The sequence below is a fragment of the Falco rusticolus genome, chromosome 2 (assembly GCF_015220075.1).
Source record: "Falco rusticolus isolate bFalRus1 chromosome 2, bFalRus1.pri, whole genome shotgun sequence".
Classification (NCBI taxonomy): domain Eukaryota; kingdom Metazoa; phylum Chordata; class Aves; order Falconiformes; family Falconidae; genus Falco; species Falco rusticolus.
In genome coordinates, this window is record NC_051188.1 from 72,890,966 (window position 1) to 72,909,851 (window position 18,886).

Sequence of the window (18,886 nt, forward strand, 5' to 3'; positions counted from 1 at the left end):
TTCCATTTTCCTGAGAGCATATTTGAAGACATGGGAGTGTAAGATGAAACATTAGGACATAGCTGCCTTTTTGAATTTCCGAGCAAATCACTCCTGTACCTGACAGCAAAAGTTTCCTTTCGGAGAAGAGGTCAGCAGAAATGGAAGAAAAAACCCAACCATCACATCTTGCTCAGCCCTGTGTAACTTGTTTGCTCTTGTGTTACTTTGTCTTAAATCGGAGGATAACTTCCATGGGGGTTACCAACCAGTTTTTGTGTAACAAGGGTCAAGAGTGGCAAAATGTCTGCTTTCCTGTTACTTTACATGACTTATTAATGATTGCCAGATACTCATACAAAGTATTTTAAAAAATGCATTCAAACCCAAAATGCAAAATACAGAAGAAAAATGTTTTACATAAACCGATTACAACTCCTGGTAAATTTCAAGTGGATAATCCATGAGTAGTGGTAACTTCTATTCTTGCATTTTTCCTGGGAGAGAATCTTTGAGATCTATGACTAGAATTGGTTTTCATAGAATCATAGAATCACAGAATGGTTTGGGTTGGAAAGGACCTTAAAGATCACCTAGTCCAACCCCCTGCCACAGGCAGGGACACTTTCCACCAGACCAGGTTGCTCCAAGCCCCATCCAGCCCGGCCTTAGATACTTGCGGGGATGGGGCATCCACAGCTTCTCTGGGCAACCCGTGCCAGTGCCTCAACCACCCTCAGAGTGAAGAATTTCTTCCTAGTGTCTAATCTAAGTCTACCCTCTTTCAGTTTAAAACCATTACCCCATGTCCTATCACTACAGTCCTTCGTAAAGAGGCCCTCCCCGTCTTTCCTGTAGACCCCCTTTAAGTACTGAAAGTCCACAATAAAGTCTCCCCAGAGCCTTCTGTTCTCCCCAACTCTCTCAGCCTCTCTTCACAGGGGATGTACTCCAGGCCCTCTTTTATACAGTTTCTGTACAACTCTGTCCATGTTTCTGGATTTTAGAGGCGTTACTATCTGTGTGGTGACACTTGCGCAACAAGCAGATTTTTGTTAATCTATCCTTGAAAAACTTTGTCACTTCACTTACCTCCAATGATCAGTTTTTAAAGAGAAAAATATTTCATCATTAACGTGGGCAGATTTCAAGCTAAACCCTGATAATTTTTTTCTTAGGACTATATTTAACTTTTTGACCAGAGGATGTATTCCAGAAGTATATTCCTGAATGTATTAGATACATTCAGGTAGGTTTATTCATTGCAAACATTTGCGGGAAGTACAGAACCTAGCAGGGAATGCACTTTGACTTCTGTTCCTACTGCTTTGGACCTTCCCACTGCTGCTGAGAACAAATGGGAAACAATAGAAATCACAAGGGGGGAAATTGCAGTTTTATCCGCAACTACATTCAGACGATGTTTCTAGAGTAACAGTTTCTATTCCGGGAGGCCTAAAATGCTTTGCAGGGGCTGGAGATTATATTTCCTCTTAGAAATATTTAGCTTTAGCTCCATCATAAATTACTGGATGGAATGTTTTAGGTCAACATGAACTTTTAGAAATAAACATCTGGTTATTTTCATTTTTATTATTAATTGTAGGATTGATGTCCAGGTCTGTATGTTAACATATGTGAATGTACCTGTAACAGATGAGATACAGAATATGGGCATTTGTTAGAAAGGAGTATATTTCAACACCATCGAAGTATATGGATTTTAACCTCCTCCCCTGTAATTGCCCAGGCTGTAGCAGTAAAATATCTGACTTGTCAATTGCTCTGTGCCACAAAATGCACACAATATATGAATTATTGAATAACAAGCAGCATGAAGGGCCTGATTCCTGAATTGGTAGGAGTCTTTCCATTGACACTGATAGCAGTTGGATCAGACCCTAAAACAGTAGTTATAATACACGCTTTTTTGAAACCAACAAATTCCATTACCAGGATTTCTTGATCCCTGGGGCCCCCAGAGTCCAGGACTCTGACTGTTCGAGAGTCGGTGCTTACCCTAACCTCCTCCCAGCATGGGTTTTCTTGCTTTGCAAAGCAAATGAAATGTCTGATATTTTCCAGGCCACACTCCTAATCAAAGAATGAATAATATACTGTACAGGCTGGTGTTAAAACTGTCACTTCTGGTGTTTGCTAAGGCGAGGTCTGTTTTAACAACACTGGGCTTGATTTTAAAGTGACGAGCTGTACCTGAAATGTGGTGAATATTCAGTTTCTAATCCCGAGTCAGACACCGGTTTTCTTTTCTTATTGTTACGCAGTAGGAATAGGTCAGAAAGACTTTGTCAGAAATGTCCTGTTTTTCAAAAAGGATGTTTGAAGGAGACCTCTTTGCTTCACCTGAGAATCGGGGAGGCCTGGTGTCAAGTCTCTGGATTGAATCGGGCAGAGCAGGGATTTGTACCAATGGTTCCCACATCCTGTGTGTTGTCGTAACTGCAGAGCTGTTAACTGCTTCTTGCAGACACTTGAAATTTTACTGGCAACCTGAGAGAATTGGATTGAGTTTGAGATGATATTACAGAAAAGTGGTTTAATTGGTTGTTCTTGGTTTTAATTTTGACAAAACAGGCACTCATGGCATAAATATCCCATTTCCTGACCTGCTGTACTACTGAATCACAAGGAGCATCTCTTGCCTGGGATCTCCTTTGTGTTGCAGTCCACGAGGCAGAAAAGGGCCACCAGGAGAAGGCGTGCATATTCGCGGAGTTCTGCGCTCTCCAGACTGCTCCTGGCAGCAGCAATTGGCAGTGACTTCTGCACAGGAAATTCTTTCTAGAGACTGATGTAATTCTGTAATTCCTGTGGATCTAGTGTTGTTTCTAATGCTAAAAATCAAGCACTCTGTTAGCTTCAAAGGCATTTGCGTTTTAAATATTCAGAGATGTCAGATATTTCTGAGAAAAGGGATGCCCTTTCTTTTTCTTTAACAGGTCTGCCTGCACCCTCGGAGAGCAAAGGGAAAATACCTTTCTAACAATACCTTCCCTAGATATTGAGGGGAAAGATACTGAGTTTTCTTATGCTTGCTTTTGGTTCTCTCCAGGTATGCCTACTTACAGAGGTACATAGCAGAACCACTGCCTTGCAGAGGAGATGAATGGCAGCCACTGATTTGGTACAGAAACTCTTTATTGGCAAATGAAGATGAGGAGAGCTCTGTCCTTAGCAGTTCAGGAGAATGGTCCCCTGCGGGCACATCCAGGACATCTTTTAAAAGGAAATTCTCCAGTGGTATGACCGCTTTCCTATTCTGAATCAGCTGTATTTGCTTTGTCCCAGCTAAAAGGCACTTCACGCTTTGAATTAGCAGTACCACAGTATGCTGGATATTGTAGACTTTCCAGTTTGAACAGTGTTTTTTTTCCTTCAGCTTTGTTGCTGTTAAAAGTCTCTTTGTCACTCGGTAGCGGTAAGATTTGTCTGGAGACTTTGAGTAAGCCGAATTCAGGTAATCTTGAATTCTGCTTTGTACTGAGCTCTGGTGTTTGTGCCATGGAGACTTGGCTCATCGCTTTCAGTTGTTACAGGTGGTGTTGCTTGAGGCCCTGTAAATAATTGAGACAGGAGATGTATTTCCAGAAGCTGATTCAGATCTTCAGCCCAGGTGATCTGGGACAAATCATCTTCTAGGGTCCTTCTCTCTGTTGAATTTCTAGGGTGCCTGTAAGATTATACTCCTGACTTAAAGAGTTATAGTTAGGTGGGCTGCATCCAGGCTTTAGTAGCTGTCATGGACTTCTAATCCGTAATGAGGTATTCACTGTATGGATATGGTGGGACTCAGTTAAATGTAGTCAAGCCATTACGAAAACAATTCCCAGTACAAGTGCTAAGTGCTGAGGACATGTGCACTGGTATGTGGAGGAAAGGGAATTTTTCTAGAGCATCCTTTAGTTTCTTTCTCACCCTTCCTCAGAAATTTTCTTTTCAATGACTTGCCTTCAGAAAGTTTGTTCCTTTGTGTCCCAAAGGCCCTCCTTTCTTGAGGGTTATATAGACTCAGCAGTACTGATAGCACTTACAGACTGGGGCCAAGATCATAAATCTAGGTTATAAAGGTGACCAGTGGGCAAATTAAATGGATTTTCTTCTATATGGCTTTTAGCTGGCTCCTGCAATAAATGAATGCTTTGCTACAAATCTCCCTTTGAGCTTGGCCTCATTGCTTCACTGCTGTGGGGTACGTGTTGGAAGTGTCCATCTCCAGACCTCTGAGGGTGAGGCTGAAGAGTGAGCTTGTTCACTGTCTGTTACAGGGTCTTTGCCTGAAACCAGCCAGACTGAAGCAACAAGCAAAGCTCCAGAGCTGCAGTGTGCTTCCCAGCTGGCCTCTGCAGCAGGCAAAAGCAGAAAGAGGCTGAAATCTCAGGAGATGCACTTGCAGGAACATTTGCCATTCCTTTGTCCAGGAGGGCTGCAGAGAAAATACTGGTGAGAGTTTTATGTCTTACAAGCTGCTTCACTTGTCCTGGTATTGACAGTTGGGGCCTCTGTCCACCTCTGTTTCTGCTTTTTGTAATGCTTCCATGGGCAAAGGGTGTGTGCCCCTCCTGTCTGTTATGGGCTGTGTTCCAAGGATAGCTTGGGTTTTCTGTTTCCTCAGTCCAATACCTACATTTGCTGCTTTAGCCTCATTGTCCCCCATTGTCACAGGGCTTCCAAGCCTTCTTGGACTTAATACCAAGTGTGTGGAGAAAAAGACAAGGAAGGAGGAAGGTTCCCTGTCCCATTTCTCTTGTCTCTGGTCCCGATTACAGGGCTGTGGTAGTTGTTAGAACCTGGCTGTTTGCTGCAGCTGGATGAGGAGTGTTGTCTGCATCTGTGGAAATGAAAGAGGATTCGTGTCTCTGCAGATCTGCTCTTAACTACTGTGTAACTGGTGGCTTTCTTTTAGAGAGGTGCATGTCTGTCCAGCAGGCGCACACATCTGAGTGAAACCCCACAGAACTTGGATGCAGGAGAGGTAGTGCAGAAATATGGAGGCTGGAGTCTGCTTTTGAGCTCTGCAAATGAAGCACCGTGGGTGCTCAGCTGGGATATTTTCCTTTTAACACCGTTCATTTATTGAGGTCTTAGCTGCCAGTTCCCATATTGGTAGGTTAAAAGATGAAATGCAAATCCCAGTTTTTCAAGTTTTGGACACCTGTTGAATAGACCTGGTGAATACAAGTAAAATAGAACAAAAACATATTAAACATGAAGTTAGCCCCTTTTAAATGAACGTTTTGTTTCTGAACTGCTTTATTGGAAATTCCTCAGAGTATAATATCTTCCATACCTGGGAAGTACTGGGCCAGAAACTTCGAACTACCTTACATGCATATCTCAGCAGCAGATATTAATAGGTGAACAACTCTGCCTTAAGCACACTTGTGCAAAGTGCAACCTCTGTTACAAGTTTCTCAAGACTTAGCTTTTTTTTATTCCTCCCCCGCCCCCCACCAGCAAAGATGAGATTAAGACAGAAGCTGTCTCAAAGGAGAGTCAAGCAGAAGACACAGCTGAAGATGTCGATGTTGATGTGGTTGGTCCAGACCAGGTAATTCTGGCTCGGGTTTCCCAGCTCTGAGGACAGCTGTAGTTGAGGTGGGTGAGTGCGAGTTCAGGATCTTACGCGTACCCACCTAGCAGCGAAGGGGCTGGTCTTCTGTGGTCCGTTTCAGGCTGAGAAAAGGGGTTTCCCCCTCTTCCCTTCCCTTCCCAGCTGCAGCTGCAGTCTCCTTCAGCTTGATCTGCATTTTTAAGGCAATTCTTACTGTAGCATTGAGACATCCTTGGGTACTCGAACACCAGCTAGGACACATTAAGAGGAGGATCCAGTTTCCTTTTTGCCCCGTACTGTGAAGCTTCTTGATTAAGAGCCATTTGCTGCAGTTGCTTCATGTTACTGACACATTTCAGAGATGGCACTGCTGCACAGCCTGCAGGGAATGTCTGCTTCAGACGTGGCATTTGCATTGTGCTCTTCAGACTGAGAGGCTCGGAACGTATCTGAGCACTGGTCAGCCCAGGGCTCTTGCTGGAGTATCCCTTGTTTCTTGTCCTTTTCCAGTCAAGGCTTTTGAGGAGATTAAAGTCTGCAAACCAGCTGGGGATTTGAAGGGAAGCATGCGAAGGCTGTGGGCTTGGAGTGGCAGCCAGTGTAGCCTGAGGGTTGTCTTGTGGGCGCTGATTGCCCTTAGGAGCAGATAAAAGTTTGGCAAAACTGCAGCTGTCTGCCTGGGTGTCAGCTCAGCCCTGGAATGGATACTTGCAGCAGGGAAAGACTTTTAGCCCTTTGGGCCAGTGGAGTGCAAGGACTCAGATAAGGTGGTGGGCACCAGGGGTCTCGCAGCGGCGACTGTACTGAAAGGGAGGGAAAATGAAAGAGGCCATGAGGTTTCCTGTGCTGCAGCTAATCGCAACCCTCCCATCCTCTCAGGGTTTGCACTGTCAGCCACTGGAAGGGGCTGAGTGGTTCCTTCAGGTTTTCCTTCTGTATTTCCCCCTGCTTTCTGAACTTCTAGTAGAATGTTAAACCCAGTGTTTGGCAGACAGTTTTGTTTTTTTTTTTTTTTGCAGTGAGTCAGGCAACCCCTTGATTTCCAGTGGCTCTGGTTTTCTGGGATCTAACAGCCACATTCAAAGACCTTATATGATTTCCGACTTATTTTTAAATGAGTTTTTCCTGTAAAGTTGTGCAAACGGTTTCTTTTTCATATTTGAGGGGGTGTGTGCTTTTTTGGTATTTTTAAAGAGGACTAGAAGGAAAAGAGACTTCTACCTTTTTTCCCAGTCATATGCCTGTTAAAATGTAGACCGTTGGGACCATGTGCTGGGAGCAGCTCCTATTGAAGATAGATAATAAAAGAATTCAAACCCATGGACCAAGATCGAGGCCATACAGAAAGTGCACTACTTACCTAGCTTGTGGCTGTTCCCTGCAGTGCCTTTTCTGGGCTCCTTGTGGTATAGAAATGGTTCTTCCCTTTTGGGGAAGCTAAATATAGTGCTGTCCAAGAGGCAGCTACGGCCAAGCTGCTAGATGGTCAGATGCTACACTCTGAATGCTTATGTGCTCTTACATGGTGTTTTCTTCATAGAATGAGACTGACTTAAATCTTTTTTCTTGTGGTATAGGACAGTTAAGACACCGATAGGATAAATGGAAGTGAAGAACACGCTACCGATTTTTTTTCTGCAAATTGTTTAACTGAAAGTGGGGCTGTGGCGGCATCAACCAAGGCAGCAGGAGACGTGTATCAAGGCAGATCTCTGCCTGTAGGCACCCACCCAGAACCAGTTACTAGCACTGCTTTCTCCACACTGCTGTGCGTGGGGGTTGCTGACTTGGCTGTTGTGCTTCTAAGGCTGTGGGCATTATGAACGTCGTTACTCAACTGTATCCTGGTCCTTGATTCCGCCTTGGAAAAATTCCCAACCTAAGGACTGGAATCAGAGTATTGACAAATACAGAGTCAAAACCTCTGATGAGACAAGCTTGCTGACATCGGCGCAGGGGCAGTGCCCTGCTGGAGGGATTCTTTACCGTTTGAGAGGACCAAGATGGGTGTCTGTCTACTTGTTTCCTTGTACCTGATGCCAGGGAGGAAGGAGCCCGGCCCAGATGTGAACGCTGTGACCTGCTGGGAGATGCAGTGGCACTTGGCAGTGCCATTTCCTGCCTGTAAAATGGAAACCCTGGAACAAATCATCTGGAAGTATTTCTACATCCTAGTGCTTACAGAGACACGGTTAGAGGTCTGCAGGGATGAGGATGTGTTCCCAGGAGGCTTGCATCACGGCTTCTAAGTAAGAAAGAAAGAAACAGCAGACCGGTTGACTTAGTATTTTCCTCTGGAAGAAATCCTTCATGCAGTGATCACATGGTATTTACTTGGAAAACAGAAAACCTGAAAAGACAATGTAAATAGACTGTAAATACGGCCCTTCGAAATAGTTTTTTTTCCGTTAAGAATTTGCAAATGATCTTCACTCAGTATTTCAGAGGCAGTAGGCTTGGGAGTCCTGGCTGCTTTCGCTGACCCTTTGGCACTGCTCCATGGAATTGTACGTTGCATTAATCCTATCATCAGCTTTCATTTTTTATATATATATATATATATATATATATATATTTTGGATGATAACACTGTAAAATAAACTACAGAACTATTGCTATCCATTAGTATGGAAGGTGCAAGTGCTATTCCCACACTAAACCCGGAGAAAGAACAGCAGCAGTGCTGTTGGCCTTCTAGTCTTCCCTGTTATTAAGCAGACTGAGAAGGGAGCTCTCGCAAACACAGAAGCGAAAGCCACGGCTGTCTCCCATGTATCGTCCGTCCTGAAGGGGCAAGAGTGAGACGATTACGTTTCAGTCTGCGTAGCTAAGTGTGCGGTAGGCTAATGCAAGGGGACAGGTAGGACGCCATATGGTAACGCCACTTCTCTCACAGTTCCCCTGTGCCTTGGTCAGTAACCCCCTGTACGCCTGGACTGCGATAGCGGTGTTTCCCTCAGCCGTCTAGATTTGTGAATCCAGGCCTAAACTGTAGCAGGGAGGCAGGATACAGCTGGACTAGGCAAACAGTCAGACCTAGGACCCCATCAAATGTGGATGCTTTAATTTTTGTAACAAAGGCCTAGGGATGGAAATTATCCTTCTGGGGAAAGGTACAGTAATCATTATAGTTTGTGTATTGTGAGAAAAGGCATTTCCACAATAACACCATCGTTTGCTCTACTCGCCCTGTGCAAATCCTTTTTTCCTAAAGGGACTTGGCTAGCATATATATAGAGATAGTATAATAGAGAGCAGGGTTTGACAGGCACTTCGTTAAACACAGAGTGGCAACAGCAGCTGCCAGCTCTGCGGAAGACAGCCACCCAGCACTGCAGCTCTGTTCAGTGGTGGAATGTCACTGTGTGATGAGAAAGCCCTTGCCTGTTTTCAAGCCCCCTTTTTTTCAAAAAAAGGGGTTCCAGCTGAAAGGTTTCAGGCACGGAAAAGCAGCAGGCCACCATCTCTTAACAGCACGGGCAGTTCAGGATGATCCTCCAGAGAGCCAGCTGGTCATCCTTTCCCACAGCACCTTAGGGAACAGAGCATAACATAAACGCTCTGTGTGTCTTCACCATTTAAAAACCCCAAACCATGGTTGAGTAGTAAAAGGTATCCACCTGACCAACAGAGAAATTTTATATTGATGGGTTTCCATTAAAACTGGAATCATCAACCCTGATTTTCTTTTTAAGAATCCTTTGAAGGGTATTAAAAGGACTTGTTTTCCTTTGTAAAGCTCCCCAGCAGACAATGAGGTTTGTAAGTCTCTACATGAGATTGTGTGATGAGTTGAGTGGAACAGATTTCTCTGTACCACTTCCAGCTGCTTAGCAACACTGTCTTTTGGATGAAGAAAACCCTGCTAGACCTCGATTGCTTTGAATATGCAGCTTGGTGTAATTAGCCGACCAGACTGCGTATATGTCTCAGCTATCATATCTTACGTTCATTACTAGTAAGAAATGAATTGTATGCAGTACATACCATAATAATTAGAAGTGTTAAATTACATGTATGAAAATCTTTATTTGAAAATACAAACATGACCTTTAAACATTTTAAACAGATCTACACTGCAACCAAAAAATAACTTACATCTTTTTGTACATTTTTTTTTCCCCAACAAAATCTGTTTAACAGCAAGAGTGAGGCAACAATTTCAAGCTGCTGTGACACCGATGAATAGCCATGGAATGTGTCAATAGCAAACAACTGAAGGGAGGGACAGACAAAAGCAATGAATGCCCACAACAAATTAGTGCACATCACTGATCAAGTAACATTTATACAAGGGATTTTAAAAAAATTGGTTCCTTCTACATGAATTAACACACTCATTTTGGATCAAGTATGAACACTAAAACAGACTTCATTTTTAAATAATCAAACACTGAAGTTTAAAAGGGCAAGCAAAATGAAAGTTGTGGCAGACAAGGACTACACAAAGAAGTGAAGCAGCTTGTCTCAGGTGTTCACTTTCCTCGTGCACTAAGACACTCGGCTTGTCAATGCGAGCTGAGCCACGCACTCACAGTCGCGTCCCTTCCTTGCCAAGGCATAAAACCCCTAGGGCTGCCTGTGAGCATGTAAGCGCTGCAGGCCAGGTATAAATTGTCTCCTTACCTCCCATACCAGGACAGGAATACCTGCTCACGGGTGGCATGGAGATGGTCAGTGCACCACACATCAACTTGAGAATTATACAGTTCTCTTAAAAACAGTAGATTATTTTTCTCTAAAGTCAAATATTGTTATTCTTGCAAAAAGGAATTACGCAACATCTGTAAATAAATATTTTAATTATTTTACAAACTATAGATTATTGAATAAATACAAAAAGTTTCATCATTCCATACAAATGCGCTTCTTCTATTTAAAAGGTAGTGTAGCGATTAAATATTTTTAGCACAAAACTAAGCTGACTTCTTGGAAACAAACCCCACTGAAATGTATAGGTGTGTAGCAGACCTGCTGCAGACTGTCCCTTCTCTTCTGCAAGTGCTGACCATCGGTAACCGCTACTCAAAGTCCTCTTCATAGTCATACTCATCCAAGTCTACATCAGCCAGATGGGAAGGCATTTCAAAAAATGGTCTTTTTTCCATTTGATACTTTAGGACATTGGCCTTCTGATGGTCTATGGGATTCAGTTCTGCTTCATACCTAGGAGTGAGCAAAAAGAGATAAAGAGTCTAGCTATGTCAGGAAGTGCCTAAAAATTAGAACGCTAACAAGGCACCTGCAGGAAGAACATAATTTCCAATATTTTATATTTACAGTAAAGAAAAATGTAACCGGCCAGCAGCACTACGTTTCTGTAATAATTAAATTTAAGCTAGCTTACTCTTGCCACGTGCAGAACTCATTGAGATACGCAGCTTTACGGAAAGGATTCGAAGCACGCGCTGCAAGTAGTCCGCTGGAGCAAGTTAGAAATGGCCCAATGCAAGACTTAAGTACTTGACAGAAAGCCCTCAATTTCTTCTCAAGAAAGCTGAAATTAGGCTCAATTAGGAAGAACAAACTAAACAAACCACAGTAGATACAACAGAAGAGAACAAATACTGGATTGAAAGTCTTACTACAATGTGCCCGAGTACAAAGAACCAAGAGTAACCATGTACTGAAAGCAAATGCTAGAAAGCAAAAGCCAACTGTTTACCCAGAAATTACTGATAACCACATGCTGCTGTTGAAAATGAACGGACAGATAACAAAATGTAATGTCTAACTAACTCAGGTCAGTGAAGGCTAATATTTAAAAAAGATCAGCTTCAGCACTGTTTAGGTGGGATCAATCTCTAATTGATAGCTGTTTAAAAAAAGTAAATATACATCTCTGCAGAGATTTGTCAGATTAAAGCAGCAACCCTTTCGTGGGCTAGGCTGACTCAGGTTCACGTACACCCTCCCCAGTGCTACTGAACCTTATCTCAGCACATGATTATTTCCATCTACTTCACAGGACTAGGCAAAGGACGAGCTTTAGATGTTGCAGTATCTTCTTCAAATGTGACTTTATAATGGCATTACATGGTGAGTAGAAGAGTTCTTTCAGAGAAAGACAGGTCAAAAAAACCCCAACCCCCGCCCCAAAAAACCGCAAACCCCAAAGAGTTAAGTACTAAGGATCCATTATGACCGATATAATAGAGTAGCATTAATAACAGTGGCGGGAAGCAGAACAACATTTTCAGTTGCAAATGCAATTCTGTTAAAACACTTCATCGATGAACTATGAAACATCTTAAGCTGGCTTCACCACCATTTTCCGTAAAAAAAAATAAAAAATTATGCTTCAGCAACATCAGGTAACGATTAAGCAGTGAGTAAAATTAGTTCCTGATTTTCTTTCCTTCTTTTCTGTTACTTCATCCTTCCCACAGGTATTAAAGTCTCAATTACATGAGCATCAGTCAGTGCTTAGGCAGTGAACAGAATACCTTGGCTTTCTCCCACAAGCTCACCACTGATTTACACAGGAAACAAAAGTCATCTTAAGAATTACGTTACTGAGTTACACATTTGAAAAGGATTTGGAAGAAAGATGCATATTCTGTCATTAACACCAGTTTTGGCTCACACACCTGTAACTTATAGTCTTCTGCACCATTAATTCCTACTTTTTAGAAGGACTTTTTTTTTTCTTTTTTACAGGGAAAACATCCTGAATGTACCTTTTGGATTTGTTTATTGCATAGTGATACAGAGAGGTGACAGCAGCTTTTCCAGTCATTAAAAATGGCAGCGTGAGCATCTCTCAGATACTATTTGCAGGTTCTATCCATCCTGTACTCAGAAGACTGTTATTCAGACATTAGTGGACCAAATTAAAATCCCACTCTCTTCCAAGGCTTTGGTGGCCTTGTGGAACATCACTTCTACTCCTTTCCAAGACATTTAAGTTGATGTAATTTAGAAACACTGTCCCAGTGTTACACATCTGGGCACTGAAATTATTTGAGTTACTTCTCACAGCACTAGAAAGTCTATTGCCACTTCCCAGCACAGAAGTTTTTATAAAAATACAACCATACATCGACAACACCTCTAAAAAGTAATTTTTCCCCCTCCTCACATTTATAAAGCTCATAGAATGTAAAGAAAACAGCCTATTTCTAGACTTCTGTGTACCACCCTCAAGTTTCAGATCAACTGTTTTAATATGAATGCCAGGAAAATATTTACTGTAGGATGTAATAAAATGAAAAGGTTATACTGGCTTGTCAAACAGTCACTTCAGTTCAGGCAGGCATTACAACCTTTTAAGGACAGTGAGTGATTTTAAGGAAGTCTTTGTACAACACAATAACTTAAGATGCTCATAATAAGTTTTTGTTAATGTTTTTGTTCATTAAACTCTCCTAACAGGGGCAAGGAAACTTTTAGTAGTCTTGTGTTTCCTCTCACATTCAGCAATAGAAAATAAGCTTCATATTGCAGGACAATTGTATAAAAAACCCAAGATAGATCAGACAGTCCTGCTTTGGTATTCAGTTTTGAAGACACTTTTGCTAACCTTCACTTTTAGAAAGCATTCAAACCAAGTCAGACTTGACAATGCGTCCCTGAGCCAGATCAGAATGCTTTTCCTCTCTAGATTTTTATGTATTTGCTCACAACTTAAATTCAGTTGTGTGTTTGATACACAGTTTGGAAAGTATCCTAACTTTGCTCTTTTTTAATAAAGAATCTCAATTCAGCAGTTTAAATCGTAAAATCACAGAATTTTTTAGGTTGGAAAAGACCTTCAAGATCAGAGTCCAACCATTAACCTAGCACTGCCAAGTTCATCGCTAAAGCATGTCCCTAAGCACCACATCCACACATCTGTAAAATAACTGCAGGGATGGTGACTTAGTTTTCACAAGCTTCTGACCTAAGGGTAGGCAGAAATCGCTAAGATGAAGCGTAATACTTGTTTCTATTTAGTCAATCCAAATACATCTTACACGCGGTTGTGTATGTGATACTTGAGGCACTTTGACAAATTATGAAGTGGTAGGTAATGGAGACAATGAGCATTACTATCTATACTCCAAGGAAACAAAGCAGCAAAACTTCAGGAGCACTTAGATAAAAAACCAACAACTTTTATCCATCTCTGTGGAGGGCCAACAGTTAAGCCATGGTCAAACCCAACTAAGGATACAGAAAGGAATTAGTTAAATGCATGATTTTTTGGGCAGTGCTTCCAGAGCATGCAATATTTTTTCTTTGTCAGCTTTTTTTCCTACAAGATCTGTGTCAAATCCAGTAATGCCAGAAACAGAGGCAACATGCAACCAAAAAGTTGCTTGAGTTTACAAACACCAGGCTCAAAAGAAATGAGAAACTGGATGTTTCAGCATCATACATCTTTTCTCCTCCAAATCCCAGTGTACTGCACTACACTACTCTTTTAACACCAAACTGTTTTCTTTAAGGAGTGTATTTACACAGTGAAGGAGCGTATTTTCAAGTTTTAGAGTTACTAGGATTCTGCTTTATATACCATAAGTTCCATAACATTGTCTGTATTACTTAAGCTGTAATTACATGGACGTATAAAGACAGCTGTGCCTATACCATGGAGAGAATGAACTTGATAGAAGTACCAGAAAAACTAAGTGTCTAAGACCTGTTAGAATTCTGTTTACTGAAGAGTGAAAATTTAAGGTAAATTTTTAAATATAATGCAAAAGTTTAACTTAGAAACTAAAATACAAAATGTTTCTCATTTTGTCCACTTCCTGTGTAAAGCCATAAAACTATGGTGTCAGGTACACCTTGCATACATTTTTTTTGTGGAAAAGAAGTGATTTGACCCAAAGGATACTGGCTGTGAATTTTGCAGCTTTTATTTTCATCAAGAGCAGATATCTTGGGGGGAGGGGAGGGGGATGGGAAATGCATAACCCCCCCCCCCCCCAAATTTATCCTGAACAATAATCACAAAACTGTGCTTAGCTCAGAAACAGCTGTAGTCAACGAGCTCATATAACTGAGTCAGAATAAAAGCACCTCGAGGCTCTTTATATTTCATCTGCACTCATGAGTGAAATCGTGCCCAAAGTTTATCTTAGAACTTTACAAAATTTCACTTGTCTACTACAGCCCAGCAATTTCAAACCTTTAATCAGAGGTGCTGAGTAACATGACTTCCTGACCTGCAGGTCCCTTACTACTAATGTCAAAAGGATATTTTGCCTCAGATGAGTTCCAGGTGCATATAGTTCAGATACCGCATATGGTCTTAGGAGGGAAAGCTAGAGGAAAAGTTGAAACCCTTCCTTGGCCACCTAGCTTCTACAAACCATACAGTATACGACTGAACCCTGAGCACGTCTTAAGTGACAACAACCCTAGCTTCTCTGGGTATTCCGCAGCAAAGCTAGAAGAGACCTTAAGAGCTGTAAGACAGAGAAATAGGATCTTAACGGAATCCAGGAGATCTGCGTTTAACTATCAACTTTCAGGTGAGCTTGAGACAAATTCAGTCAAAAACCATCCGAATTTGACAACTTCATATCTGAAAATGGGAAAAATGGGCTTGCCACTTAAATTGTATAAAGTCGCATCAGCAGCAGAATTATAAAACAGAAAGGTGGAGACACAACTTCTGCTATAGAAGCAGACGGACCAGCAGGAGAGAGAAAAACCAAGCCTAAAATAAAGGTGTAAGTGGTTCTAGGTAAGATTTAAGACGTTAGTACCTGAAGGCTTCCAAATGCCATTAATTTCTGTGTCAAGCTTAGACTCTCAGGCTGACCTGCTGATGCACTGATTTACTGTGTTACATTAAGGGAGCCCCTCTGACACACGGAGATGACGGCAGACGCTGTAGGGGTGGCAGGCGCTGTAGGGGCTGGTCTGACCCTGACAGGAGCAGCTTAAGTCCACCAGTAACTTTTTTAAAATGTTGACTCCTGATGGTTTAAATGTGTTAATTTCAGAAGGGCCAAAAATCTGAATTCTTCACTGGTTTAGAAGAACCCCACCTGTTTTGTCAACCAAGTTCCAAATACATAGCATTTTGCTGCCAGCCAGACTGAAGAAGCTGTTCGTTTCTCTGATCCCTCACATTTAACTATTATACTCAGCATTAAAGCATCTCAAACAAGAGTCAAAAATGCACATACCTATGCTGTACCTTCCCCAAACTTAGCTTATGACCTTAAGAGATTAAACAAGATAAAAAACATTGAAGGTTTAATATTGCCTAACTTACAGCACAGCAAAGCTTCAGTTATTTTTGGCTTGTTAATTCTGTAATATTAATCAATTCTAGCAGAGGATTCCATGAAAAGTTAAAGAGCATGATCCCCCTTAAAGCTGAAGAGGCCGGGCGATGATAACGATTCTCTCCCTCTCCTCTCTCTTTCCTCATGTGCTTTCTTTGACAAAGTTTCTTGAAATCCATGTGCTAAGAGGATTTTACTTTCTCAGGCTTTAAAGCACTCTTAAATATCAAGCTAGTCATTCTCTCAATGCATGGCAAGAACCAGATATTTTAAAATGGAATATCGATGCATGAAATGCAGGAAAATATTTTCTCTAAACTGATCCATCAACTTAAGGCCTAAACTAAGTTACATTTGTACTTGTTTTCCTTGTCTTTTTAAATAATGAAAACAATGAATGGCAAATACAGGACTTGGGATTCCAAGAGGTTCTGGGAAAAGTAAAAGTGTGATTTTGAAACAGCAAGATCAATTATCTTATTTACTCCTAGAGAACTGTGAGAAAATACTTCTAAGCTGATACAATGGAATTCAGAAGTGAGGTATTTGCCTCCCAAAGCTCTTAATGAAGCTCTTAATTCATTTAACAAGCAGCTACAAAAATAGTTGTATTCTGTTCAAAGTTGAAGCTTTTTCAAGTCTTACTTCTTCCCCAAATTTGAAGTAGGACCTTTTCTGTTACAAAACCAATGTGATCACAAACTGTTAAGGAATATTTAATCTGAGATAAATGAAAGGTTCTTCCCCTCACGGAGCACATGGCTAAACATGACAAACAGCAACGTTCTACAAAAATAGCATCAAGGATGGCAGTGACAGTGAGGCTCTACATTAGTAGAGAGGATTTGTACCAACCATCCCGCTACATTCTTACCCGTCATTCCACTGGTCACTTGCTGCCTCTTCTGCTACCAAGATATCGTACTCTTCAGCAGCATACTTTTCCCAGTCAGAGATCTCTTGGCTTTCACCTTCACCATCCTAAACAATCACATTGCAAGTTATACAAAACCGCATTAATTGTAAGCACGTTGCTAAAAAGACTTTTAAAGCTTCATACTCACCCGCATCATAGAAAACTGATCCTTCTGTTCATGGTCAAGGTATTTTTCAATGTTGAAAAAAGTATCAAAAAACACATTTGTCAACTTACATCGTTTTAAATCATGCAGAGTAATTTTTCCTGTAAAGAAGATTATGAGACGAGATATTTAGAGCTGGAATTATCTTTTGTCCAAAGAGGAGGAATTTTATTCAAAAGTTAAGTCATCATTATGCTCAAGAACATTTGTCACCAGTGCTCAATGCAATGGGAAAAAAGTGAGTAGATGAAATACACACCTAGAGATGCATCCTTCAAAGTGGACAAAACTTTGGAATTTTTCAGATTTGTTACTTGCTTTAACTGTCATCCTACTGCCCTTCAATACGCTGGAGTGAGATGCAGTCTACCTCGCTTAGCTATTAAATATCAATTAAGAGAATTGTCTAAGCTTCCTCAAGAGACTGAAGTCTCTCCAGTGAGCTAGCCATTCCTTCCCAGGAACTGCTTGGGTAGCAGGTAGGTATCTCCTCTGGCAGTGGCCCTTTCTCTTCCCTGACTTGAAAATCTATGACAGAGATGACAGTGTGTGACTATACTTCATAAAGATGAATTTTTTGTAGAAATCAGTTTGCACACTTGTCCAGCCTGATCAATATTTACTGCTCGAGAGGAAAGCTAAACGTTTAGTGGTGTTTCATTTGTTTTTTTATAAAGTGATACTTTAAAGACTCAAATCAACAGATCTGTTAAGTGTTAGAAGTATTTGTCAGGTTTCTCAGAAACATTACCTTATTTCAAAGCTGAATATTAAGCTACTGCAGAAAGACTGAAAAATACCTGATATACAGGGAAAGACAGATGACTATCCTTAAAACTCCCCTTTATTGATTCACCTGAAACATGACAAATCTGCTGTTGTCAATCAGAGAGGGGCTAACTGCAGGTGTTACGGAAGAGTTCAATAAAAGACAGACTTAGAACATTTCCTCAGCATACTTTCCCAGCCTCTAACGAGGTATAACTCAAGGACATCAGAGGGAAGCAAAATCTGAATCCCATTTGGAAATGGTTGCCACGCTTGTGTCTGTTGCCATGTGAAGGGCCTTAGTGTATTCTGCCTGGCTTACAGCTGATGCTCCAGAACGACGCAAATCCCTCATGACACCTGTGTTGTATCTGTCAGACCCACACAGATGTCTGATGTGCTGGGCCATCTCAAGTGGCAGCAACTCACAACCAAACAAACGATTTCAGTCCTAGTTATATAAGTTCCCAATTTAAGTTTGGCACCTAAATTTGGTTCAGCGATTTGCTCTCAGGTTTCCACTTAATGCAATGAGAGCATAGGTATGTAACACTCACATAGATGCCTACCATTGTCTCTCAAAGGCCAACAAAAAACCAGAATAAAACTGAGATAATTAACTCGGGTGTCCACAAATTAAAGGATTTGCTTTTTGGTACACAGAGCATCCTGTAGCACACTATACCACAGTTTAGCTGTAACTGTATGAAAACACCTTCTCTGTTTCAAATCTACCAGCTGAAATGTCATTTTATGGTGCTGAGTTTTGCATTAGGAAAACAGAAGAATTTTTTCTTAATCCACCTTTTAAATATCACTCAGTTTTTATAATAAACAAACAACACTTCACAACTGGCTTTCATTTTTGTTGCCCTGAGTAACTCTCATCTTGGTGTGTTCCCCTGCCTCCTTTTATCATCTTCATGACACAGAACAGATACATCAGTCTTGTTCCATCTGAAATGCAGAACAGAAACATTATTGAAAATGTCTGCCTTTCAGAAGCTAACGTACAAGACTGGAAGGGAACCTCCGAGTTCAGGAGGCTATTGTAGGCAACCACATAACCTAAGTATGTTCCTCACAGCTTGCTTCACTTGTCCTGAAATGTTTCCCACCACCCAGGGTGGGAAATCACCAATCATAGTGTTGGCCTGGGACTTCATTCCACTGATACCTCGGATTGAGTTTCCAGTTTACATATACTTAATACTAATTTTTCATTTACAATTTTTTTTATCTGCATGTTGTCACCTAGA

The 18,886-nt window shown here is 41.3% G+C and overlaps 2 protein-coding genes across 12 annotated transcripts in view; one reads left to right on the forward strand and one right to left on the reverse strand.

Annotated features, from left to right (window-relative positions):
- LOC119142832 (cohesin subunit SA-2-like) overlaps positions 1 to 8,173 on the forward strand; it is a 67,019-nt gene extending 58,846 nt beyond the window's left edge. For 6 of the 10 annotated variants that reach the window (XM_037376269.1, XM_037376266.1, XM_037376268.1 and 3 more), the window contains 3 exons: positions 3,053 to 3,240; positions 4,266 to 4,440; positions 5,455 to 8,173. In XM_037376269.1, coding sequence (XP_037232166.1) covers positions 3,053 to 3,240; positions 4,266 to 4,440; positions 5,455 to 5,578 — 487 coding nt within the window. In that variant the 3' untranslated portion in view covers positions 5,579 to 8,173. Of the gene's footprint in view, positions 1 to 3,052; positions 3,241 to 4,265 lie in introns of all 10 variants that reach the window. The other 4 variants (XR_005102444.1, XM_037376270.1, XR_005102443.1 and 1 more) reach the window with 4 other exon arrangements.
- Positions 6,734 to 18,886, reverse strand: part of PPP2R3B (protein phosphatase 2 regulatory subunit B''beta) — a 57,975-nt gene continuing 45,822 nt past the window's right edge. For both annotated transcript variants that reach the window (XM_037376274.1, XM_037376276.1), the window contains 3 exons: positions 16,842 to 16,960; positions 16,652 to 16,758; positions 6,734 to 10,717 (listed from right to left, as the gene is read on the reverse strand). In XM_037376274.1, coding sequence (XP_037232171.1) covers positions 10,573 to 10,717; positions 16,652 to 16,758; positions 16,842 to 16,960 — 371 coding nt within the window. In that variant the 3' untranslated portion in view covers positions 6,734 to 10,572. The remainder of the gene's footprint in view (positions 10,718 to 16,651; positions 16,759 to 16,841; positions 16,961 to 18,886) is intronic.